Here is a 27,384-nt window from a genome sequence, read left to right as displayed (position 1 = left end):
TGCCTGCCGCGGCCCTGGGAACGGAGTGGGCGGGGCCACGGCTGCAGCCGGAGCCTTTGCGGGACGGGACCGCGGCACCCGGAAACACCGGGTGGCTGGTGGGAGCTGAGCCGGCAGCGAGGGGCGAGCTGGGCCGCCGGCCGGGAGCTGCAGGTGGGAGGCCTGGGCTGGGACCGGGAGGAGCAGAGCCCGGCTGAGGCTGCCCCGGAGGGAGCGCTGCAGGGGTTATGGATGAGGGAAGAACCTGAGGGAGGCCTTTGGTGTGGGAGGGGGAGACGTTTGAGGTTGGTGGACGGGGTGGGAAGCAGGTCTGTGGGAGCAGGCTGGGGAGGGGCAGAGTGGGATTTGGGGAGATAGATACTGAGAGAAATGTCTGTAAATGGAATGGTCTGGGGAAGAGGGAGGGGAGTGGTGAAGGTGAAGTTACTGTGGGGAAGCAGCTATCTGTGAAGTTGGGAAGGGACATGGATCTGGTCAGCTGTGTCATTGTTGCTAAGGTTGTGGCTCACTTACTGGGTTTATTCTCGGTGTAGGTACGGCTGGTGCTCTGCTGATGCTCACTACGCTTGATGTAGTGGTGTCTGTGAAGTCAACAGAAATGCACACTTTATAAGTATTTTCATGGCATCACAATTTTGTACTGGGTTTTTGAAGTGAGAAACGCTCTAGCAGTATAATAAAGCTTATGGATTAAGTCAGAAAACCAGAAGATGTGGAGATAATGAACATAATAAGATAATACATATTACGGAGTAGCCTGGAAGGTAAAAGATAAACACTAAAAGGTACTCCAAGTTGTTTCATTTTATTGAATCCTATAAATTATATTTTAAATCAGAGTGAGAAAGACTTGGATACCAGAGAAAAGATTTTTAAGGAATGATTGGGTGGAGGCGACTGAGACTGCTTTCTGCAATGGAAGGTTGTGTTATTTGGGACATAAAGAGCATATGCAACAAACCTCTTTAAAACAGAGTGAGCACCACAGAGGGAAGCTTATCTGTCACGGTGGCCTCTACACAGGAGGGTTGGGATCTAAGGCAACCCTTGCTTTTCAAAGAACATATATGCAGACTGACAAAATGGGGTTTAGAATGAATGTTAGGTGATGGACTGCTTCTCCCAAAATCTGTGGGGTTGCCTTTCTCCATAGGCACTGCGTTTGATTCATCTGAACTCTTTGTATGTGGACTGAGTTGGGCCTGACCTGTGCATCTGTTCTCTGTTAAGTTAGGACACAGGACCTGCTCCACAAAAACTGTTGCTGTTTAGACAGTTTGGTAGAGTAGACTCTAGCTCTGTCGTGTGCTTTTCTTTTATAAAAGAATAAGCAACATCAAATTTCTTTAGAGGCTGCAGGGTGAGTTTGAGGGAAGTGGTAGTTGTGGAGAAACTGATTTACAATAACCTCTTCCTTTAGAAACTGTAGTTCATAATTCCCTTGTACATTGTTAGGCACTGTGAGAACTTGTGATTGACAATTACAGTTCTGGGAGATAAGGAACCATTGGTTTGGGATGTGTGATGTTCTGGTTTGTAGAAGTAGAATGCGTAGCAAAAATACTGGTTTGGGGAAAGACTATGGTGATAGTAAGTATAAAAGTGCTTTATTTAGAGCAATGTATTGTTAGGAGTGACTCTATGTCTTTAATAATCCTACAGGCTGCCTACACAGCCTAATTCCTTATGCTAGTTATGCTGCTGTTTGCAATAACAAGAAAAAGGCAGGCATCGTCTGAACCAGGTACCTACGGAAATCAAATCACATGTGTCTGCTTAGAACAGCTCCAGATTTGGTAGTGTTAAGTGAGGGCAATGCATGCTTGATCTTTGGAGCAGGCTTGCTAGATATAGTTGTTCTTCTCTTGTTATTCTTCAATTGCTTGCCACCTGGGCTTATTCTTCACCAGTTACTTCAGTTCATACCCATATGCATGCTGCTTGCACAGGCTCCATGCCTTCATTGGCACGCAGGAGGCTGCACAGCTGGATCACATCAATAGAGGGTGTCTCTAGAGGGGAGGAGAGATTCTTAAGATCTGTACCTCTTAGGATCTAGCATAATAATGTGAGATGGTTATGAGTTCATGATTTTCCCATTGAATTTTTGAATCTTCTTGTCTTATGTTCATACCCCTTCAGTACACTGTTCAGGTGTCTATTTGTAATTACTAGCTTTCTGCAGTAGGTGTCTACAGATTTATTTTCACTGTAGTATCTAGTTTGTGTTACTCTACTCAAACTAGGTCACCTTGACCGAGGGTGGCTGCATTGCCTCCAGCACCCAGACTTGATTAGTAATTCATGAACAGCATAAGCGTAAGCTGTAGCTGAACCCCGGCTACATTCAATGTTCAGTCTTTCAGCACCTTAAATCAAGCTCTTTCATTTGCTTGATACATCTGCAGGAGTTGCATTCGGGCAATGCTTCAGTTCATGGCATTGCACTCCTCTATGCTTGAGGAGCGATGGGCATTTGAACTAAAACTGAGAACTGAATGCCTCCTTGCTCACAGAATCTGAATGTGACTACTAGGTTCTTTCTATACTGTGATCTATACAATGAACACAGTGTATGTACTGTTTGAAAAAGAGAGAGGCAGTTAAGGCAGGTTGTATCAAATTTCTATGCTGGCAGGCAGAGTTTGGCTTAATGACTGTTATGTCAATATAAAACTATTGCACTACTGTGCACATAGTTGAAGTCTTCATCTTACAAGAAATACTGGTGCTAGATTTAGCTCAATGAGGGCCTGAATTTCCTGAATGCTGAATATTTCTACTCAATATGTGATTTCTTTAATATTCATCAAAGAAAATTCTCATCAGTCAAAGAAATCTTATCTGTGGACTCTTAGGTTTGGTGTAAAGGATAAAGGGGGTGGGGTGGGCTTAAAGAGTATTTAGCCACAAAATTCACATTTAAGATTCACAATGCCCAACTTTTCCTGGCTGATAGATAGATTAGAATGGTGATTTCTCCCCCCCCAAAAGAAACAAAACGAACAAAAAGCCTTTGTGAGATCATCAAAAAACTCAGCAGTATTAAGTTCCCTTTCTGCTAGGTTTTCTGTCAACGTGTAAGAAAACCTTACCTGAGTCCTAAGCAATTTATAGCGTTGTCTGAAATTAGATGTTAGTTAATATGTAAATGCATTCCCTTTGTTAGACTTGGCAGTGGGGGAATTTCCTGGTTGAGTGAGAGGCCAGTGAATACAGCCTAGGCAAAAGCCTAGGTTTTTGGAGCAAAGTTGAAAAGAAATCACTGGTTGATCTTTAGCAATTACAATTTAATGTGTAACTGCTCTATTAAGTGCAGTTGCCAGTGCTAAAAAGTATCTGCATAATTTTAAAAAGGCCAAGATAGGGTTGTGGCTAGGGAGCTAGATGACATTGCAGGAGCAAGGTCCACCAGTGTTCTACTGTATTGTGCTTGATATTCTCGTCATGAAAATATTATTTGAATGCAGTGATGTTTTTAATGTTTTTCACCAGTTAAAAATTCTTTTAATGTAAATGGAGAAGTTGGAAATACTGCCTGAAGGAAACCTTCATGTAAAAAAAAAAAAAAATCTTTGTCACTCAGTTTCTGCTAGAAGAGTAAGGAAAAAACTTTGCTAGAGGATTTGCTTTTAATAACGCTTCTGAAGAAGAATTCAAGCTCTAAGAAAAACATAGTTTATTTTTTCCATAGTGTACTTAATACACATTATAATGTATCCAGCGAGAAGAATGAGTAACAAACTGAAAAGGAAGAGCAAGGTAAGTTTAAAAATTATTAAGTGATTTGCAGTGGTTTAGTTGAAAAGTGCTGTGTATTGGGGGAGGAACAGCTGACAAGTATAGATAGCTTATGGGAGGGAACAAAGAAGAAACCTGTATTGAGTATGAGGAAGATGGAATACATTAATAGTGACATTTTAAAGTGAGAAATACAAGGTTTAAGATTATTAGAAATGTTTAACATTATGGGCTATAAAAAAAAAATTACACAGACATGAATGATTACATATCGGGAGGAGAAAGAACTGCATTGTTGAATGATAGCAGTCCAAATTTGGCAGTTAAAATTATATGTATGTAAAATCTTGTTCATAACCCAGTTCAGCAGCACTTACTAGATTCAGAAAGGTCTATGCACCCTGAGTACCATTTGGGATATTTATCAAAGAATCATAGAATGGTTTGGGTTGGAAGGGGCCTTTAAAGGTCATCTAGTTCCAACCCCTATGCCATGGGCAGGGGCATCTTTCACTAGACCAGGTTGTGCAAAGCCCTGTCCAACCTGACTTTGAGCACTTACAATGATGGAGCTTCCACAGCTTCTCTGGGCAACCTGTTCCAGTGTCTCGCTACCCTCATCATAAAAAATTTCTTCCTTGCATCCAATCGAAATCTACCCTCTTTAAGTTTAAAACTGTTGCCCCTTGTCCTGACACTACAGGCCCTGGTAAAAGTCTCTGTCTTTCTTAAAAGCCCCCTTTATATATTGAAAAGCCACGATAAGGTCTCCCCAGAGCCTTCTCTTCTCCAGTCTGAACAACCCCAACTCTTTCAGTCTTTCTTCATAGGAGAGGTGTTCCATCCCTCGGAGTGTTTTTGTGGCCCTCCTCGGGGCCTGCTGTAACAGGGCCATGTCTTTCTTGTGCTGGGGGCCCCAGATCTGCATGTGGTATTCCAGGTGGGGTCTCATCAGAGCAGAGTAGAGGGGGAGAATCACCTCCCTCGACCTGCTGGCCGTGTTTCTTTTGATGCAGCCCAGGATATGGTTGGCTTTCTGGGCTGCAAGCACGCATTGCAGGCTCCTGTCCAATTTTTCATCCACCAGTACCACCAAGTCCTTCTCCACAGGGCTGCTCTCAATCCATTCATCCCCCAGTCTGTATTGATATTGGGGATTGCCCCGGCCCATGTCCAGGAGTTTGCACTTGGCCTTGTTGAACTTCACGAGGTTCTTTCCATCCGTTTCTTCTATATATAAACTATTTGTTGTATTGGATACTACTTTTGGTAAAGAAGGCTATATTGGGTCCAATAGAAAGAAGACTTATGGAATAGAACTTTCCTCTGAGGATTGTAGTTTTGTTACAGAAAGTATCATGTTACTTGTGTGTTATCCAACACAGGGAAGAAGAGGGCAACGCGCATGGGAAAGCATAGAAGGAAGTCTTGTAAAAATAGGTTCTTCAGGTTCTGTGAGCTAGCTCTTGCTCCACCTTCCAATTGTGCTTTTCCTCTTCATTGCCAGCTTATTATATTTGTATAGGTGTAGCATCAGCACTGGGTTCATATTTCATCTGACAAATATGAGAACACAATCCTGTTTCTTTAATCTGCTATCTTGATTTCAAAGCAAATGCCCAGGAAGTGTGTCCATACCTGTTCCACTGAAATGAAATAGTCTACTTTACTTTCCACTCTGTTTTTCCTTCTGTAAGGCCGACTCAATCAGCATTTATTTTCGGGCAGATCCCAGACATAGAACTTGGTGTACTGGCACACAAAACTTAAACTTTTCCTTTTGCAGTTTTAAGAGGCTGGTTGTCTGCTTCTGTTCGGCTTTGTATTTTAACTAATGTGCAAGTGCCTTTTGCTTGGTTAAGCGGGCTTAAACTCGTTAACCACAAAATGGAATAAGAACTAGCAATAACTCCTTTTTGGAGTAACTTGGCTTTTTACTCTAAAAGACTGTCAGTAGTGAAAACATTTCACAGCCAGGCTGGAAGGAATGTAATTCACATAATGCCATCACTGTGAAGACTGGAAGCATAATAGTAGTTAATAATTTTTTTTCTTTAATTTAACTGTCTTTGTGACAGAGTAGGGAGGAGTAAAGAAATAGTTGCCAGTAGAAGTTATTTTCACGCCAAATCTTTTGGTAAATGGGTAGAAATTAATACAAACATTAACTCTGTAGCCTGTTGGAAAGGCCTCATTTCACCCTTTTCTGTTACTCTGTATATGTCTGTTTTCGATACGGTGCATCCTTAGGCCATCACCTAGGAAGGCCTTTGCTTTTGCGCCTGTGTAGAATCCTAGGCTCTGCCAGTGAGGTATAAATTGCAGGATAGGAGCCTAAACCAGCGGTACATTTTACCTTCCCTCTGTCATGAATTCCTCTCATTTTATCTGTATGGACTTGTTCTATATGGACTTGGATGTGTCCATGGCAAGTGGTAAATGGACCTTTAGATTAGATTTATAGACATTATGACCATAGGTACCCCAAAACTATTTTAAGTGACTTTTTAATTGTATCTTACAGTGAGAGGTGCAAAGTACCTGCAACTCATTGACTGTAATGTAGCCTGTCACATCTGTTACCTGGTAGCAATTGCATGCATGACTTTTACTGTGGATTGCTCAGTCATTTGACAGAGAGCATGTTGTTGTTTTAATCTGTGAATTTAACCTGCTTTTTCATTATGTGACTTACTGGAATCCATTGTTAATTGCTTTTTTTTGTTGTGTTAGCTACTTCTTGAGATAGTGTTGGGTGCTTGGGTTTTTTTGGATGCCAATTTCTTTTTTCCAAGTTTTCTCTGATATTCTCTTGAAGTTTCAGAATTTAAGGAAAATTAAATTTAATTAATATAATAAAAAGTGAGCCAGCTGTAGTGGCTGTAAGAAAAGCTTTCTTAGTAATTCAGACTGAATTAATGAAATATAATGCAGACTACTGGATAGTTTGCAATACTGAAAGAACTTTCAATATAATTGATGCAGGAGAAATGCAGAGACAAATAAACAAAATTTGGATCATTTCTGCATGAACTATCATCTTTTTTATTTATAAAATAATATGTGAAAATGTAAGGCACCCCAACCTTAAAATTTCAATGGGTCTAAAACATGCTAATCAACTAGATACTTGATGTTAGACAAAGTTGAGTCTTAACAGTTCTGTGCTCACTTTAATATATTTGTATCAGCATGGTGTGAAATTTTGGGAGTGCCTGGATCTGTGGAGTTGCCTCTGCTTTTTTGTTCTTGCAGATGGTGTTAGGCCATGCTTGCTAGAAGGATCTCCACAATATGCAGTATAACTCCAACCATCTTTAGAAAATGTCTCAAGACAGTCTCTAGTCTCTGAGTTTAACTAAAGAGTATTTAAAATAAATTAGTCACATTTCCTTCTAGAGTTCTCTTTTTTTTTTTAGTGTTTTAGATAATTCAAACTAAAGTAATTCTGTCAGATTGAGACCACCTACAAACTCAAGAATAGCATAAATTCATAAACTAATCCTTAATTTTGCACAATATTCTGTTATTGTAGCTATTTAGCAGCTGAGAAGCTCAAAAGTTTATACCCTCAGATCTTTAAAAGACAAAATCTTAAGGTTAAGAAAAGTCCTGTAATAATCTTCTTGTTGCTTAGGTAGTAAATCCTGATTAATATTAGTGAGTTTTGCTAAGAATGGATAGAGGAAAATAAAATATATATGGTATGTTTACCGTTCATTAAGTCAAACTGATTATGTTTTTTTGGCCTAATGCATTTCATCTGCAAACATTAGGATTTACCAGTATTTTAGGAGGGAAAGTGTAAGGACGATATAAAAATAAAATGTAAAATACGACAGTTTAGCCTGTGGTGGAGAAATTACTAAGGGAGATGAAAATCTGCAAGTCAGAAATTTATTCATTTTGTCTGAATGAATATTATGAAATGGAAATATGTGATTTTCCACTTTAAAAAAATCTGCTTCCTTTGAACAGGTATTTTTCAGACTTTGCACAGTATGATACTTTGAGTTGAAGGTATTAGTTCCCGTATAGATTGTTTTGTTTTCTGAGTCTGTAAAACCTTTCCAGTGTCCTCTTCCTTTATACTTTTAAGGAGAACAACTCTTCACGTAGTATCCATCTGCATTTTATCCACCTGTGTGTACTGAAGTCGAATGTTACATGGCTGTAAATGCTGTCTTGGCTTACTGCATGTTGATTTCCCATATAGAGCTACCTTTAACCTCTTCACTTGCCTTCTGTATTGCTGGCTGTAGGGTGTGTCTACATGGTATACTGAATAAACTATGTGGAAGTGGTTTACTTTTTTTTTTTACCTAGACTAATAAAAGAAAAGCATAATGAGCCTAGTCACTGAGTTAACAGATGTGACAGGCTACATTATAGTCAATGAGCTGCAGGTACTTAGCACCTCTCACTATAAGATACAGTTCAAAAGTCATTGAGTTAATGTGACCACTCAACTTCCAGTCTTTGAATTAGCAAACCTAAATCTGATTTTTGGAACAGATGCGTCCTGCAGAGTACTGAGTAGTCTGTCCAAAGCCTAGTAAGAAATTTAAGCCTGGTTGTAACTCTGTGCATGAAATGCATTGGGAACTTTCATTTCATTATTGGTTTAAGACAAAGCGTGGGCTGTTACTGATGACAATAGTTCATATATGACTGCCAAGTCTGTTGCAGTGAGGGTAGCAGGAACCCATGGCTAGAAGAGAGTGATTACACCTCTGGTAGTAATCTGTAAATCTAAACATGCTGTGAAACTGCAGTTGAAGACAGTTCAACTGTTTGAAGTTCAGTACTTGGCTCCTTTTCTGGATCCAGCCCACAGTTTGCGCCAAGTTCTACAAACTGATTATGCAGGTCGTCTTAAAAGAAAGGAAGAGGGACCAGGAGAGCTGATAAGACATTATGTGTGCTTAGTAGAGCGTGGTTACTTTACTGGCATACCATAAGTTTCAGGACTCTAGTTCCTGCTCTGTGAACCAACTATTTGTAAGTACAGTGTGAAACTTCACACACTTGTTCTCTACAAGCCTGTCTTGGTGACCACTGACAGGACAACTTCTAACAAATATCCTTACTTCAGTTATCACACTGGACTCTTAAAGTCCATTTTGTGTGAATTTTGGAAACTCTGAAACTGCTTTAGTGAATTATGGTAAAGAAATGTTTCCTGCTACTGACACCTTTTTGAGACACATTGTCTGGGGAAAGTTCCCTTTCTTATAATGACTACTAATGAAGACCAGACTGTAGTTCAAGATATTATTGTGGTATGTATTCCTTATGGCTTTGCTGATGGGCTTATTAAACTGTTGTGCTTGTTGGTATGTTTTCATGCTGAATGCTTTAGTACTTGCTCATAAACAAGATATTAGTGATTGACTTTTAAAATTATATTTTAAGTAATACAGTCTTAGTAAATAGATGGTTGTATTTCAGCAAGAAATTCATGTGACCGTTATTTTCTGGTATTGTGACCTATTTTGGAGGTTAAGGAATTGATCTCTGAGAATTTTGAACATTTGCAAAGCCCTTTGTCACTTCACAGGCTCACAGAATGCAGAAATTTGGGTCCGAGTTTAGGAGAGATGTGTGTTCCCATTATCTGTATTTTGTTCAGAAACATTTTGAAAACTGAAACCCAAAAAGTTTAAAAACTTATTTATCTCTAAGTGTGCTTTCATGAAATCTAGTGTTGTTCATCTTAACTATATATTGCTCTTTGTGTTTCCAGATTGTCAGGTCTCAATACTAAAAAATGAGGTAGATGGAAAAGGTGGAAGAAATCGTTTGTGCACGTTGGCTCATATAAACGTGCGTTCTGCAATGTCAGTTTTCTCCAGTAGCATAGGCAGACCTTTTCAGGAAGTTCAGTTCTGTATTATTTTTTTCTCAGTGGATTTTTTTTCCCCCCCCTTGCTTTCCCTTTTTCTCACTCTATCTTCTCTATGCTGCTGGTATTTCTCCAGAGAGTATGATCTCTGACTTTGCATGTCCCCTCTTCATCCCTTCATGGGAACTGTTCTTCTGTTTCTCCTCCTTGTTCTCAGCTACAGCAAATCTGTTCTTCAAAGATGTTCCTTTTTGACTAATTGATCTTCTCCATTTTGTTGTTGGGGATGCATAATTCCACAGTTAACATCCTCATATAAAGGGTTATTCCACCAGCACCTGTGGACAAAGTTAGCAAGTCTTGAATGTTGTCTGCAGCTTTCTTCTCCTTTGTGCTTTTACATTTCTATCTGATTTATATTGTCCAGTGCAGTTGCATCTTTAGTATTTGTTTCTTCAGCATGTTAAATGAGATCATAGTTCATCATACAAAAGTATCTTCTATTAAGATTCCTTAAAGGAATCTTTGTGTATTTCTTCCTCAGTTTCTGCATCCTCGCATCTTTTTCTTCCTCCTTTGCCAATATGGTTTTACAAATACTTTTACAGCCATATGATTCTTGAGGTAAACAATTGTATTGTGTAGGATACAAGTATGTCCTTCATATCTCTGTGGCTATTGGCAATTCTTATTTGTTTGCAGGTTACTGCAATGTCTCTTAAGTATCCATGCCATATAGGTATTCATTTGACTTTTAATACTTGACTGGAGAAAATCTGTTAATGCTTAGAGAGAAGACAAAGGCAAGTCGGAAATACTTGAATAGTACAGCTCTCCAGATCTCTGAAAAACTAGCAACAAAAATTGTTATGAAATGCATCTTGAGCTAGAGAAATGCAGTCAGCAAGAAACTGCTTCAGTTTCAGCTACAAATATTTAGAGGTACCAGCACATCCTTCAGCAGTGTGTACAAAACTAGATAGTTAATGAGTCAAAACTTATGTGCCTGTAGGTGTAAAAAGTGCATAGGGACAGCTCTGCTGTGTGCATCCAACAAGTACTGCTTATGCCATCTCTGGACTTCTAAAAGTGAAAACCACATTCATTGTCTTGATTTGTTACTGTTTTTCTTTTGCTTGAAAACATAATTTGTTAACTTTTAATTACTGATTTGATTTTACTTTGGCATTGTAAAACACTGCTCTGTTTTTGAATATGTGGGCAGTGAAGGCAGTAGTAGTTAATTTTTTTTAATAGAAAGCATTAGTATCTGTGCACATGGAAATTGTTCTTAATATGAAGAATAGCAGAAAATTATATAATACTCTGTATAGCAGTGATGCATTTTTTAATTTCCTTGAAATATATTGTGCTTGCAAAATGAGAATCGCTTTCTCTATTAGTCTCCTGCACTAAGTTAATGCTTTAATTGGTGACAAAGGGCAAAGAAAACCACATCAGCATGGTGAAATTTCATGGTAGAGATGAGGATGATCCAGCTTTACTAATGTAAGGTTTGTGGTAGTCAGTGCAGTATGAGAAAGTAGGTGCAGTCACCTAGTCATCTATATTCAACTAATTTTTTCTGACCAGGATAATCAGCAGGACAAGTTTAGTGCTGTCTCCCCTGCAGCTCCTCCATCCCACGTCTTCCTATCCAACCCTGCTTTCCCACAACTCTCCTTTTCCTTCAGCGTCAGGCATACTTCTCATTTTCATTTAAAGCAGCCCAACCCTCACCCGATCTTGTGCTGGCACTGTGTCGTCTGGCAAGGCAGAGACTGCAACCCAAAAAACTTTGGAGAGGTGGAAGAATGAGAAGATCTCTTCATTCTGGGAATAGCTTATTGCAGCAGGGGTACTGGGCATTCTGCAGTACCACAGTGTGGGGCTTTTTCACTTTGAAAATGCATTCTGAGCCTTCACCTACATAAAGAAATCCGTGATTGATTTAACTTGGGAGATTTCTTTTGTGAAACCAGTTATTGGAAAGCTAATTATCAGCTAATAGTCCTTATTTTACTTTATTATTATTACAGATAAGAAATATTTCATTTCTCTATTAGTTATCACTTCTAATATTCTGATATGCTTCCCTGTTTGTAATCATGTATTTGAAAAACATTTTTAAAGTGTTAATCTCCTTTTTCTTTTTAAATATCAGATTAGGTTTGTTGTTTTCCTTTGCCTGAGCTTCCTGGATAACTTTTTTTAATATGCTGATTCCCAAGGGAAACATCTTTTTGCAATATTACCTTTTAAGCCTGGGTTTGGGTTTTTTTTCTGTTTCAGGAAGAAAAAAGTCAAGAAATGTCTACCAATTTAAAATACCTTTCCTTGGGCATCCTGGTTTTTCAGACCACAAGTTTAGTCTTGACCATGCGTTATTCTCGGACACTGAAAGAAGAAGGACCTCGTTACTTATCCTCTACTGCAGTAGTTATTGCTGAACTTCTGAAGATTTTGGCCTGTGTTCTGTTGGTCTACAAAGACAGCAGTATGTGTCAAATTTTGCACCAAGTAATTTTCCTAATCAATATGCTGTATTGTAGTGGCAACTGCAAAGCAGCCATGTGAGTACAGGTGTACAACAAAGCATTTCCCTTCTCATGTGAGAAATAGTCTTGGGAAGACACTAATCATGCTTCACTCCTCAACACAATACAAGATATTGTATATTTGCTGAAGAGGGTTCTCCTTAAAGAATGTGGATACTGAGGAGTGCAAGAATAAATTTTCTGCTAACAGCTTGAAGGCTGTGTTTGCTCAGGCATTTTAAGACATTCATATGTAGAAGAAGGAAAAAATGAAGAGCTTTAAGTGTATCCAAAGCATGAATGATAATTTAGAAGCCTATAATAAACAGCAGATGCAGAAGGGAGGAAGCAATTTCATTACTACAGGAAGAAGCACAATTTTAAGCTCAAAAAAGTATATTCAGATTTACTCTAGTTCTTATTTTCTACATTTTATACTGAATTTATCCAGTTCCTTGACATATATATTTGATCTTCAACAGCTTAAAAATATCATTTTATATGCGTAAATATTGATGACTCTGTAGGCTTCTAAATGTGCACTTTTTACGTGATAGTCTTTAATGTATCATCTTCAAATATCGATATGGTTTCAATAAGTTTTACTTAAAGTATTTTGAATAATTGTTCTAGTTCTGATATTCCAGGCTACAGAAAGACACTTGGCAGACTTTTCTTCTTAAATATATGAAGCTCATGAAAGTCAAACAAACCTAGATAGTAATTTGAGGTCTTGATAGCAGGGATAGCTATAAAAAGGGGGCAACAATCTTTAAGAACAAAACATTGCTATCTCTCTCTCCCTCCCCCCCCCCTCCCCCCTTCTCTCCTTTTAGTGAATGTCTATTTCTTTTATATTTTCTTTGGGTAGAGTGCAATTTACGGACTCTGAACAGAGTGCTACATGATGAAATCCTTAATAAACCCATGGAAACTCTTAAACTTGCTATTCCTTCAGGAATTTATACTCTTCAGAATAACTTGCTGTATGTAGCATTGTCAAACCTAGATGCAGCCACATACCAGGTATTGTACATTTTGATTTCTCTGTAAGGTTCTAGAAACCCCATGAATTATGCAGTAGTAACTGTTTCTGGATTCTTCTAGGTTACGTATCAACTGAAAATTCTTACCACAGCATTGTTTTCTGTGTCCATGTTGAGCAAGAAATTGGGTGTATACCAGTGGCTTTCATTAGTAATATTGATGACAGGAGTGGCGTTTGTGCAGGTAAATATTAACAGCTGGTTTGTGTTTATTTAATGTGTTTATTCAAGGAACCTGGATTTCTATACTGATTATACAGCTTTCTGATTGTACCAGCTGCACACGAGAACCAGAGTACGGTCAGGACCTATGAATCACAACTGGCCAGGGCTACAGGGCACCAGAAATGGTTCAAAGGCAGAAAACACCTCTTTTGTGTCCTGGTGCTTTACTGTAGCATTTGACAGGGCCTCTGGAGCAACCTGCAAATAACAGTAATAGCAGTATTTATTAGCACACTTCTTCAGACTTTAGGGATTCACAGATCTTCTGTGCCAGCACAGTCCTGCTGCTCAGCTTGTGATATGGTTTGAGCATGGCAAATTTACTTGAACTTTTTCAAGAGGCAAACTTGGCTTCTGTTCTAAGTAGTGCAGGTACAGGAGTTTGTAGTTTTCAGAGAGCAGGATCATGGGATAAGAGACTATTCTAAGATTTTTTTTTTTAGCAGATTTTAGCGTATCCTAGACATTTTTATTTTAAAATTTAAGGATTTGAAAAAAAAATCTGAGGATTATATTTTATAGAATTTTCAAATTTAATAATTAAAAATGAGAACAAAGCATTCTGATACTAATTAACAGACTCTTCAGTATGTTTTTGTCTATGGCATTGCATTTTATTCTTTTAGCATTATATATATTGCAGGATTTAGCTTCATAAATTTCAGCTTGTTTTATTTGTCTGTAAATCACTGAAGAGGAGCACATGCAAAAGACAGTTCATCCCACCTTAAAGACAGCTGGTGTAAGTGATTTTTCTAACTGTGCTTATATTTGGAAGGTAACTAACTGTCAGATAGCAGAAGTTGGTGACTGTGAATGACCATGATAAGTCACGCTGGGATTCAGAAACAGTTCTGGCTTATAAAACATAAATCCTGGACCTGTTTAAATTGGGTATTCTCCCAGTTCAGGCACAATTGTACTCCTTACAAATATGTAGAAAGAAAAATTATGGCTTTGCAGTGCTTTAAAAGTATTTATGGTGCAAAATACAAAACTCTACAAGCATGTGACTGTCTGTATTTAGTTACTATTACTAGAAAACAAATTTGCATTTTGTAGATCCTCATGACTTGATTTTATCAGTGAATTTTGTTTAATTGTTTTTACATCCAGTGGCCTTCAGACTCTCAAGCAACAGCTGCTAAGGAACATTCAGCAGGATCTCAGTTTGTAGGCCTGATCGCAGTTCTTATAGCATGCTTTTCTAGTGGATTTGCTGGGGTTTATTTTGAGAAAATTTTAAAGGAAACTAAGCAGTCTGTGTGGATCAGAAACATTCAGCTTGGTAAGTTTAATTTTAGTCATTTCTTAGAAATACTGCTTTCTGAAGAATTAAGATAAATTTGCAAAATAGATATATAAAAAAAAAACCACCAACATTTTGGTATTCTGCATAAATGGACTTTTAAAACCGGGAGTATAAACTCTGCTAGATAGAATTCTAGCAGTTGCATTCTGATCTCAACCTAGTTCTTGATTTAACTTGCTTATAGAGTGTAAGTTTGTACAGAATCTGTCGATTGAATTTGTATTTAAAATTTTCTAAAGAATGTTATCTTATGCAGGATTCTGTGTATCCTCTGTGTTTAAAAATGATTCTTTTGCACTAATTCATAAGTATTGATAAATATATAGTATTTCTTTTTCCTTTTTTGTTTTTACTTGGAGAATATAGGAAGTTAAAACAAAATATGTTTCTAAATCAAGGGTTTGAGAAGTTTTAAAATTAACATTTTTTCCTCTTGTGTCTGGGTAGGCAGTTTTCATAGGTTGGCACTTTTAATACAAAAAAACTGCTTTGTGAATAAAGTTGAGGTAACAAATTATTATTTCAGTACAAAGGTCAGTTTGTTTTAGTTGTCTGTATAATCCCTGGAGAGAGGCATATGCAAAAGAGAGTTCGTATTAACTATTTTAATGTCCCTACCTAATGCACCTATCAGTAAGAGAATACCTTCTATTTCCAAAGTAGTTCTGGGTCTTCTAGACCATAGATGATAATGGCGCCAGAGTTGATCCATTTTCCTGAATGAGTTTTCCCTCACCTCAAAGCAATTTTGTCCAGTTTATAGGGTTGGAAATGTGACATCAGCAATATCTTTTTGTTTCTGTTTTGCAACAGAAACAAAACTTCTTGTTGGAGTTGCCCTTCTTTCTGTAATGGAATCCCTCTAGTCTTCACCTGTAGGCAATAATTATTTATTGCATATTTGAATAAATGCTTTCAGCAGAATGTGAACTTTCCAGCATCTTAGAACGGACTCTTGATCAAATCCACAGAACTGTAGAATTAAGTCATGAGGATGATTTAGTGGATCAAGGCTGTGTACTGAGTCTGGTAGAATGTAATGAAGTACCATAAAAACAGGAGATGGTGTGGGTTTTTTTGTAATTAGATAGTTGGTCAATAACTGGTATGGTCATAAATGTCTGAATACAAGCAATATTTTTCCTTTCTTTTCCTGTTGCTGTGTTTTTATTATAAACGGTTTCAGTTAAAAATGCAGAACTGCATTTTGATTATATTTTAATATTTTTACATATCCATAATGTTTTGAAACTTCAGGATAGAGAAGGGGACCAAAACCTCTGCTTACTATCTGCTAGTATTTATTGAAATTGTGTATATTAAAACCAAGTTTTGTTGAACAGAGTGTAGGGGATACATCAGGAAAGGTTACGTTAGGGAATTTTGGAGGCAGGGAAGGGTGGGTAGCTGGGGCTTGGTCCAGGATTTAAGGTAAGATTTGGTGCTCTGGATGGAGCTACAATGTAAAATCCATTGCCAAGGAAAACTGATTATTATTACTCTCAATTTCCATGCTAAAAGCGCTTTGGTGGGCAACAATGCAGATATCTGAAATAATTTCCAATTAAACATTCATAATTGTTGAAAAACCAATGATCTCTTCTAAAACATTCTTCAGATTTTTCTACAGTGCACAAAAGTATATATGAAAACAAATTAGTTCTCTAGTTTGATAGTCAGCCTGGTCATATATTGAATGTTCCAGTAATTGCTTTGTGAAAACAATGAGATCAGAACAGACTGCATCTAAACACAAACTGTTCAAGGTAATGAATAACTAGGACTGTGATATATGAAGACATGAATGTCTGTGATAATAGTGAGACTTGAATCACCTGATTTTTTTTTAATTTATTTTTTGTCAGTGAGCTTAATTTGCCTCAATACAAAATTCAGTAGAATATGTTTACTATTAAGGTTGATTTCAGTTCAAAAATTAATTTTGTCATATTTCACAGAAGGTTTCCTGATACAGCTTTTTGAAAATATTTAAAACATGAAATCACAATTTCAAAAATACATTAGTGTGTCCTTTCTGCAAGTGCAAGATAGTTGCCCACTTAACATATTGTATCATTCAGGAGCAAGTCAGTCATAAGCAAGAGGTTTGAAATAGAGCTTTTCTTAAAACAAAAACAACAAAACCCATAAGTCCAACCTGGTCTTAATTTTCATATCTGTAGAGAATTATTAGAACTGTAGAAAAAATTGCAAAATGTATTTGAATAATTGTTGAAAAAGTCAGTTTTTAATGCATACCAGTATCATATTAGGGATGTATAGATAGTTGATTTTATTTATTTATTTTAGCAGATCAATTGGAAAATAGAAGTAATTGGTTTAATCTGAATGAAACCTAAATTTTTAATTATGTCTACAAAAAGAATTATTTCTTGTCAAATGGAAGGTTTTATTTTGTTCAAAACAATGCCACCCTTTTCAGACACAAAGAAATGCGATAAAATAGAGGTCAGCTTTTCACAGAAAAGGAATGGAAAAAATGTTCCCACTTTTCCTGTTCAGGACTAGAGCTTACATCAGTCACAGAGGAGGTGCTTGCATTACTTCCATGCCTAAGGGGATTAGGAGAAGTTTCCCATCTGATAGAACACTATACTCACCAAATTATAAACTTTTAAATCTCATCTCAATTTCTTCTTTTGACATTAAATCTCTACTAGTAAACATTAGTTGTGTTTGAGACTGGTTCAGAAGAATCCCACTTCCAAGATCCTTGTCTGAATTGGCAAACTGCTAAGTCCTGCTCTTGCTTTGTCAGTGACCGTCTCCTCCACTGAAAGTTTTAGGTGTTTTTCCCTCCAGGTTATAGTGTGACTTTAGCCGTCAGTCATGACTAGTTTCAGGAAAACTGAAATTGTGTTTAAGTGAATGTTGCTATATGCCATAAACAAAAATCACCCCATTCCAGTAGAAAGCAATGGAAGGTAAGTATATAAGAATGTCCTAATGGAAACAGTCAAAACTTGTTATAAGTGTGGAAAATAGCTTTTAAAAGAGAATATCTGTCTGAACACTGATTGCATTTGAACATGATGGTATTGCAAGTAGCAGTCCTATTTTAAAATCAGATATATGTGAGCAGTCCTTGAGGACAAGGAACCTGTTTGCATGTTTTTCACCTGAAGCTTTTAAATCAATCTTGTACTTTCAGGATTTTTTGGTAGCATATTTGGACTGATGGGTGTATACATTTATGATGGAGAACAACTGTCAAAGAATGGATTTTTTCAAGGTTACAATAAACTTACTTGGATAGTAGTTGTTCTACAGGTGAGATACCTTATCACATGTTTCTGTGAAGGCACTTGGGATGTACTGTTCTATAAATGACTGGGGAAACTAATGGGTGTCATTGAAGCTACTGAGAATTCTATAGTCAAAAGTCTGATCTATCACTATTAGAATAAACCTCTAAATAAAAACCTGGAAAATATATAGCAAGTGTATGACTAAATATTGTGCAACAAAAAAGCATGTGAGCGTTATTTCTTTTGCAATGTTTAAAAAAATATATATATATGCCCTTCCTCCTGTGGCTAAAAATGTATAGTACAAGCATTTCCATTAATTTAGTGATGGTAATAATGATCAACAATTTCTTTAATGGGAAAAGAAGAACTCTTCCAATGTTTATCTTCAACAGTGCATATCCATAACATAAAATAAATGTAATGGTGCTAAACACAGACAAAAGTTTTTCCTAAAGTAAGCACATGTTGTTAAAATAGATGCTCTCAGTGCAATTATCAGGTTGCAAATCCAAACCTCAATGTTTTTCAGGCACTTGGAGGGCTGGTGATTGCTGCTGTTATAAAATACGCAGACAACATTTTAAAGGGATTTGCAACTTCTCTCTCTATTATACTGTCAACATTGATCTCCTATTTCTGGCTACAAGATTTTGTCCCTACAAGGTAAGAATTATTTTCCATGTATGGTGAAAAAAAAAATAGTTGAAAACTTAATGCTTACCAGATATAACTGCAAAAATAAATAAAAAAACAGTCCAAGCCACACTTTTAGGATGTTTAGATACAACTTGCAGATAAAAGTTTAGTTTCATAACATACCATAACTAATACTTAATTTTTTCAGTATAGTTGGCAAGATTAAATTTTCTGTAAGATACAGCCCCCCACAGGTCAGGATAACTGAGTCTCAAATCTTGGCTTTTGACAAACCACTCTCTTGCAGGCTCTGTGTTTTAGTTCACTGTCCCTTTCTCTTCTTTTCCTCCCTACCCGGTCTCCCTCAGTTTGTTCAGCTCCTGCTTGGGTTTTATGCTGAAATTTTAGTTCTAGTTTTGACACTTTAGTTTTGCCCTCGTTAGTTTTGACGCTTGCCTTGCACTGCATTGGCTCTGCTCCTTGAACCAGTCTCCCCCCTGCTGGCTGTTCTGAGTGAGATCGTGACAGAGGGGTTGCCTGTCTCTTGTTTTCTCTTCATCCTCTGAATGGACAGATCTTCCACAAGTCATCGCAGCGCAAGAGGAGTTACAGCTGAACAATGATAATGATGATGATCTTTTTGTACTGGTTTTCAGCCAATCTCAAAACAGTCTCTAAAAGAGATAATTGCAAGCATACACACGTGGAAGTTATGCTACAACAGTCAGTTGCCCAAGGACACCCAGAAGCCCAAAGGCAGAGCTTTTTTCTAAAGACAGTACCATATTTATTAGTGAAAATAACCAAGCAAGAGAGAAAAATGCTTGCTATATGCTTCTAGGCCCAATACACTGTGTCCTGACGTTTTGTGAATCAGACTTCAGTAGCTCTGTGCACTGCGGGTTTTGTACATTGGTAGGTTCTGGAATAGTGCTTGTCTTGGCGGTGCGTGTTAATATATGGAGTGTAGAAGTAATATTCCAACTTTCAGATATATTAATAGGATTTTGCTTATAATTGAGCTACACTCCTCACATATGTTACACATACTCATAGCATAAAAATATTTTTAATAATATTTACAAGTTTTGTATCTGATATAAAGAAGCATCTTTTTATCTGCAAGTAGTGTTTGCAATATTAGCAGGAGTTTACTTAAACATTCAAAAAAGGAAGTAGAACAACTATTTAGGCTTAAAAAGCGGAAGACGTTGAACTTAAATTATAAGTAGCCTATACTTGTCCTATTAAAACAAATGTAGGAAGTGGTTTATGAATTTCAGTGTGCTCAAATGGAAAATTAATAAGTAACTTACCAGCTTCTGCAAACATGGTGCAAATGGAAATAGTGGTAAATAATTAAATGAGATGGAGCCAACTAGCAGCATGTGGAACTTGAAACCATCTCATTTAATAAAACTTGATTAACTTTAGTTAATCAAACTTAATCTTTAGTACCTTGCTTAGGCCAACCGAATTTATTTGAACTGAAACTGAGTAATTGTTTCTCTCACTTCAACAAACATTTTTGATTGGGATAATAGATGTAAAGTACTTAAGTGCTTGAATGTGTTGCAATGGATCGTGTCCAGAAATAGGCTAACTGTATTCTCTGAAGGATTATCGTGTCATGCGCCACAGTTTTTTTAGTGTTTGGTTCAGAAGATCAAATTGTCAACATTGTCATGTCTTTATGACAAGCTTCTTTTCTAAAATGTGTACTGATTGTCTGGTGGCTTTGGATATTTTGTTTCAGACTCGTAACTATCAAAACAACTTGAAAGGCCCATATGTCACAATACAAATGATGCCTTTATTATCTTTTCCTACATAAATCTTTATGTATCTGCCAAAAATTAGATTATAGTGACTTGCAAACTGGTTCTTGGGCAGCAGTAATTTGTTTTGACATAAGCTTTGGACTTCAAAGCAAACACAACTCCAGCAACACGATGGACGTAAGATGTTAAAAATGGCTGGGTAACCACAGTAGTTGCACTTCTTTAGCTTCTGCTTGCATTTTGCACAGAGCTTTAGGCAAAAGGAAAAAAAAAAAAAAGATTGGTTGATTACTTTTGACAGTTGTTCCATGCAACTATAATTTTAATTTTCAGAATAAGTCAGTATAATGATACATTACTTTGTGGATGTAAGTTTCTTATTTCAACTTCTTCCTGCATCCTTCTCTAATAAATATGTGCAAATTATTTTGTTCTTTATAAATTGGACAAATATAATTTATCTTTCTGTGTTCCCACAGGAAAAATGTCCTTTCTTCTGATTGTATTACGTTAAAAAAATTGCATCAACTAAAAGGAGCTAATTTTTTTTTTTTTCATCCCTATTCTATTCAGTGTCTTTTTCTTCGGAGCCGTCCTTGTAATAGCAGCTACTTTCCTATACAGTTATGATCCCAAGCCTGCAGGAAACCCCATTAAGGCATAGCAGACTTCCTCATCAACCTGCTTCTCAAGATCACACAGTGGGGGCCTTGCTAACAGTGGCATGTGGAAAGTGTCATTGTGCACTGCAAGGAAAGGATTACTACCCTGAATTTATTGAAGAAACGCTTATGAGTAGTTTTGAACAGCCAGAGGGGTTAAAGGTGGATGATGATACTGTCTGTAACTGATGGGAAAAGAAAAAAAAATGGCAGGGGAATGCCCAGTGCAACTTGCTAATAAAAACTTGAAAGGAACAAAAAGTTTCCAAGCAACTGCAATTAGGAATGTTTACAGCTTTGACTAGGATTGCATCAAAAGAATTTACTGTATTGACTGCTGCAGAAATATGTCCTATGCACTCTTTGAAAGAGCACATGACAACATTGTCAGATTGTATGTTTTTGCAATTTGACTATATTTAATCTTAGTATATATGTTTTTAACTGTTTGTCTATTTACATGAAATCAGCTGAATACACATCATAGTTCTAAAGTGATGGTTCTAATTAGATATTCCTTATTAAAACTGTGAAGATTGAAGTATGATTGAAAGACACTTTGACAATATGAAATATTTTTATATTTTTAGAAGGCTGATTTAATAACAGAAATGTGTGTTCTGTTGCTTATATAAAACTATTGTAAGAATGTTAACATTCTCACCTAAGTATACAAAGGGAGAAATTCAGAGTGAAAGCTGGAAATCTGTGTTGATGTTCCAGCCTTCATCAGGATAGCCTGTGGTGTTCCAACAGATGCAATAACTCTGTGAATGCAGGCCGGAGGTTACTGCACTAACCTGGCACTAAGAGTAGGGTGATGATGGAGTGCTTGCTCAGATGTGATGTTCATTATTTTTATTTTTATTGATTATAAATCAACTTGTTGGTAGAACCTTTAAAGTAGTTTTTATGCTTTAAATATCCTCTGGGGATTCTTTTTAACCACAATTTAAAAAAAAAAAAAAAGTCCATAATAAACATTTTAAATGCATTATTGTTGTTTGTAACAGCTCCATCTGGAGCTATTATGGTATATCATCCATGTACTGTACTTTATTACAGAGGTATTTTTTAAACAAGTGTTTACTCATGAACTCTCCAAGGCTTTTTCAGTACATTTCTATGTAATGGCTTAATTAGAGGGTTTTATTATTAGTATTATTATTTTTATTATTTTGTTCTGGGAGTCCTTGAGCCAACAGACCAAAATGGGTTCTCTGGAGCTATTCAGTCTACTAGTGGAATTACTTTAATAGGAAACATAATGAAAAAGTAATTAATTGTGCAATAGGTAAATATAAAAGCATGCTGTTCTTCTATTTTAAACCAAAAAAAACTTCACAAAGAAACCTAGATGCAATTAGAACTTAGATCAATTAGACTGTTATGAACACTTCACTTGTTGAAGTATTTGCATATAGCCAGAAACGCCAAAAAAAAAGCACCAGAATTAATAAAACTGCTGTCTTAAAAATAACTTATTTTCAGGAGACCTATCCACAGTGGATATTAATGTAGAGTGACTTCTTATCCACATTAGACTTGTAAAGGTATAGATTTATACAAAAACATATCAATAGTCCCTTACCTGTAGAATGGCAAGTGGTAAAAATATATGATTTCCTTTTTTCCCCCCCTCACGCTCTTTCTCACTTCTGTGTTGTGCTAAGGGACACGTTGTGAAAAGAGAGGTGGTTTAAAATGTTAACCAAAGTACCTCATCCTCTTTTCCACCTTTTAGTGGTGGATTGACAAGGAGGTTCTGTAAGAGTGTGCTGAGATTTTGTTTAATGAAGTATTGTAAATGGGAAAGGAAAAATTCCACTTAAGTCAGTCAGCCAAGAAAGAATAGTGTTTTCCTTCTGTTGGCAATGAAATGGATTATCAGCTTTTTGTTTGTTTATCATATCAGAACAAGACATTAAAGAAACTTCAGAGTTATGCCAAGGGCTTGCTAAGCTTTGTGAACTGTGAATCTATCCTAGCATGCTGTAATTGCAGGAGCTCCACTACTTGGTAGTGAAAACTATCTCATATTACCTGAAATTGGCATTCTATGTTACTATTAAACCTTTTACCTATAACAATCAATGTGGCAAAATCTTTGAAAAATTACATTTAGTCATTTCGCCACTGAAATATAACATGACGTAAGATACGTGCATAGAACAGTGGCTCGCAGTGTTGCTTAGTGTAGAATGGGAAGTGCATGACTCTGAAATTACCTGAGAAGTGTTGGTAGTAATATCCGAATTGGAGTTTGGCCTACATGATAGTGCTGTTAATTTTATGAATCGCAGTAGTGGAAATATTCAGATGATATAATTGGTTACTTCCTTGAGGAATTTCTCAAAAAAACCTAAGAAGCAGGTTGAGAACACTTTAAAGCCAGTTGCATGGGAAGGGACCAAATAGTCCAAATAATCGCCACATTTCTGAAGTTCTGTTACATACAACCCAGTTTTAATATTTCAGGTGCACCTGTCAATATTTGTCAATAAGGATCAGTTTAAAGGAAAGAACAGGACTACGTGCTCTTTGCTTTTGAATAGGATGTCATACAGCTTTGGAAAACAATGTAGCTACTGTACTAAGGAACAGTAACTCCTGTCGATAGATCAGTGACTCTTCCATGCTTTCAATTTACAGTTCCATTAAATTTTCCAGTAGAGGGATAGATCTCTTCATACACTTGTTGCTGTAAAGGAAATACCAATTTGCATTTTTAGCTCTCTTCCCTAAGCCTGTTACAGGCTAAGGAAAGACCTTCTCTGAAACCCTCCAGGTTGAAAAGCATTATTCTAGACAGAGGCAAGACAGCATGTTTCTTGAGAACAGAAAGGAGTTGAGGAGGGTTTACTGATTTCTGTAACATTTGCAATCTCAGAGCGTATGCACGTTTTCTCATTGGGATACTTTTGTACCTGGATTTTAAAATAAATTTAAAAAGCAGTTTTAAGTCTATAACTCATTAACTAACCAAAGAAGCATAGCTAGCACAGAGCATTGGAAAGTAGAGGATAGTGTGCTTTGAATTTGCCCTAAAAGCAAATCTAGGAGTCTAACTTTCCAAAAATAAACCTTTCTGAACTATTTTTCTGACTTTTACACAATGGATTTGTTAGTTTAGTTGTATATTTTAGGAGGCTAACCTATACTTAGCAGAATTTTATTTAAATATTTATAAAGTTACAGGTAGGTATTTATTTGCAATAACTTGAATTATATGTTTGGGGTTTTTTTTTTTAAGACTTGCATAGTGGGAGTACTAGTATTTATTGAATACTTGGATATTTGGTAGTTTTATTTGAGAATCTCTGGGATACATGATAAATGGTCAAATAACAATAAACTTAGAACTATCTTCAAAGCAAAATAAATCGGCAGTTAAGTGGCGAAAAATCTTGATTCTAATAAAGTAAGAAAAGCTTTTCTCTAAACATTGTATTTCTGTGCTATCCACAAGTGCCCAATAATCTTTTTTCTCAAAGAATTCAGATAATTTTATAATTCTATTCAACTTATTTGCTTTAGACAAACTATAAGAAAACTTCCCTTTTGGTTTGCTTTAATAATGGGTAGATTAATGTTCTAGAACTGGCTTCTACAAGATAAGACCTTGGGGTTTTTACTGTAACTTTTTAGAAACTATTGTTTTATTTTTCCCTCAAAAAATCCAGTCTTACTTTGGTAGCATATGCTTGCGTTTCGGTTACTCATACAGTCCTGTCACAGATTTTTAGAAGTACGTAATTGTTTTGTGTTCCTAACTTATTTTTATGGCTGTAATTCTAAAGACTGTAATGGATTTTGTTAAATTGTTTTAAAATTGATAAATGAAACATTGCATTTCTTCTGTTTTTTTGTGGTCGGTAACTTTCATATTTTAATATAGTTTCTTATCAGCCGTGCATGTTCTGTTGTATTTAGGCAATCATCATTTTCCAAATTTGAAGTTGCTGTTCATTTTCCTCCTGTTGACAGTGTTTCTTGCTGGATATTGCGAATGGGGAAGATTAGTCATTGTTTTCTTCTCTGAAATCCATGTTTTGTAAGAATGAGATATTAAAAAACATTAAGGTTTTTTTGTGTATTAGAAAGGTTATGTTTATCTATAACATGGTATTATACCATATATGTGGTAGTGTATCATTACCTATGGTGTTCAGCTGTTGTAAGAAAGTCCAAAGTGTTTCCCTGCCTTTGTTTTCATTGTTCTGTTCATTTTTAATGCTGATTATTTTCCACAGGAAGTTACTAAAGAGTTCTACTCTTTCCAGGTAAGGTCATTATTTGTTTTTAGATACCTAGAATTAAGATATTTTTACTGGAAAAAATGCAGGGGAAAACACAGCAAAATAAGTAGGATTAATTAGATGATATCTTCTGTTCTGATTACTGTGAATCCAAATTTCTGTTCAGTTGTTTTTATAACTTTTTCTAATTATTTCCCGCTAGGTGAATTTATAACTCTTTCTAGAAGCAAAAAAATCTGTCCTGAGGTGCCATTCAGTACTCATTCTTGAATGTCTGCTGCACATTTGCATCCAAGAGTAGTCATGACATTTTAAACTCTTGCCTTCAACCTTCCATCATCATTCTGACTGTAACTGGCCATATTCATTTCATTAGCAATTTATAGCTCAGTAAATATTGCTTATATGCTAAGCATATGTTTATATTGGCTGCCATGAGTAACGCTTTTTTAGATTTTTAAAAGTTTGTCTTTATTGTCAATATATTTTAAATTTAATTTTAAATATATGAGCCCAAATATAAATCATGTATTCAAACATTGTAGCAAAATTTTTAAGGTAGTCTTAGGATTTTTTTTTTATATGTTGATGTTTGTGTGTGATGATATTGAATACAATTCTAATATATGGTGTTTTCAGGCAGTTTGGAAACAGGTTATTTTTTTGGTATAACACTGCTGAACCATGGAATGCATCTTACGTGACCTAATACAGTTTTTTTAATCCATATTGAGGTAAAATACTGTATTTTTTTTCTCCTGTATATGTAGATAATGTCACTATAGTAATAAACTGGTTAAAATTAAGCACTGGCTTTATTAAGAATATGACATAAAACTGTTTGAGAGCTTTGTAAATGGAGAGGCTTGCCTTACGCATATTTCAGCAGAAATAAAACTGTTTTAATTAACATTTATTATTTCAGAATATAATTTTTGGCATAATTTTCTATAAACTCCAGAAAGCTATTGTAAGATGTTTGTTAGTGGTATCTTTTAACATACAGCTTACTGACTTTTGCCAGAAATTTAATTTTGACTGAGACATGCTTCTTTTTGACCAGTGTATCGTGACTTCTTGTGAATCGCATTCCAGCAGTGTTCTTGTGACTGTCTGTCTCTGTGCTCTTCTGGTCTGAAAACCCTGATCTCCTTATTCAGGACTGTGGTTCCTGAACTGGAGGTGGTAGGGAGCATCTGGGTATCAAGTACCAAGCTATAGTATGGTGTGCGATTGTAAAACACCGTAATCCTTTGTAGAAGAGTTTTGCCACAAGTTACCAGGAGGCAGCTGGTGATTCAGCAGCTTCTTTTTTTTTTCCCCCATTTAATTTTGATAGCAGTGGAAAGTACTATACAATACACCCTCTAGAATACATCACAATCTGTTGATTCATCTTACAGTTTAGAAGCTGAGGTTTTATATAGCTATAATTTACAATATATCAAAGACCTGAACAGACTTCGCAAACACATTGCTATAGATGGTGGTAACATCTTTCCCTGTCCTTTCTAGAGATATATATATATAATAAAATCAGGTCATTTCACCAGCTATGCACCAATAATTTTCAGGACTCTTCATTTCTGTCAGTTCCTTTTGTCAATTCTGCTCTGATCTTAATGATCACATGCAGCATGATTTAAACTGAAATTTTAGGCCATTAGGTGACAAAAATGAATTATTCATCAACTAACCAAAGGAGCGTAGCTGGTAGAGTACTGAGATGCAGGGGACAGTGTTCTTTGAGTTTGACCTGAAAGCAATCTGTAGGAGTCTTAACTGAAACCGTTGAAACCATTGTCTGTCTGTGCTTTAGAATCAAGGGTTTCCCTTGGGGAGATGGTAAGTATTCTGTCTGTTTTCATTCTGCTTCCAAAAAGATGGTAATATCTTTTACAGGTAGCAGGTACTATTATGCATTTACTTTTTATAGAAGGTTGAACGCTACAGGTATTTAGATGTAACAGACAATTTTTGTTTTTCTTCTTCAGGAGATTAAATGTTTGTCAGGAATTTGTGTCTCAGTTAAATAATGGCAGAGCAGATTATGTCAGGACTTACATAG

General features: G+C 36.3%; 1 protein-coding gene across 4 annotated transcripts; it reads left to right on the top strand.

Annotated features, from left to right (window-relative positions):
* Positions 1 to 27,384, top strand: SLC35A3 (solute carrier family 35 member A3). 4 transcript variants are annotated; one of them, XM_075508276.1, is made up of 9 exons: positions 21 to 153; positions 9,302 to 9,425; positions 11,883 to 12,083; positions 12,995 to 13,149; positions 13,231 to 13,353; positions 14,511 to 14,682; positions 17,879 to 17,997; positions 18,508 to 18,641; positions 20,969 to 26,219. In XM_075508276.1, the coding sequence occupies exons 3-9, from the start codon at positions 11,897 to 11,899 to the stop codon at positions 21,057 to 21,059; spliced, it is 981 nt and encodes a 326-aa protein (XP_075364391.1). In that variant the 5' UTR covers positions 21 to 153; positions 9,302 to 9,425; positions 11,883 to 11,896; the 3' UTR covers positions 21,060 to 26,219. The 4 variants fall into 4 exon arrangements, 2 of the variants coding, with proteins under 2 accessions (XP_075364392.1, XP_075364391.1); XR_012776565.1 differs by lacking the exon at positions 9,302 to 9,425 and adding an exon at positions 27,311 to 27,384 and having other exon boundaries at positions 55 to 153; positions 11,879 to 12,083; positions 20,969 to 25,706; XR_012776566.1 differs by lacking the exon at positions 9,302 to 9,425 and having other exon boundaries at positions 55 to 153; positions 11,879 to 12,083; positions 20,969 to 25,340; positions 25,519 to 26,218.

Source organism: Mycteria americana, chromosome 7, assembly GCF_035582795.1.
Source record: "Mycteria americana isolate JAX WOST 10 ecotype Jacksonville Zoo and Gardens chromosome 7, USCA_MyAme_1.0, whole genome shotgun sequence".
NCBI classification, from domain to species: Eukaryota; Metazoa; Chordata; class Aves; order Ciconiiformes; family Ciconiidae; genus Mycteria; species Mycteria americana.
This window is presented reverse-complemented; position numbering and strand designations above follow the sequence as displayed.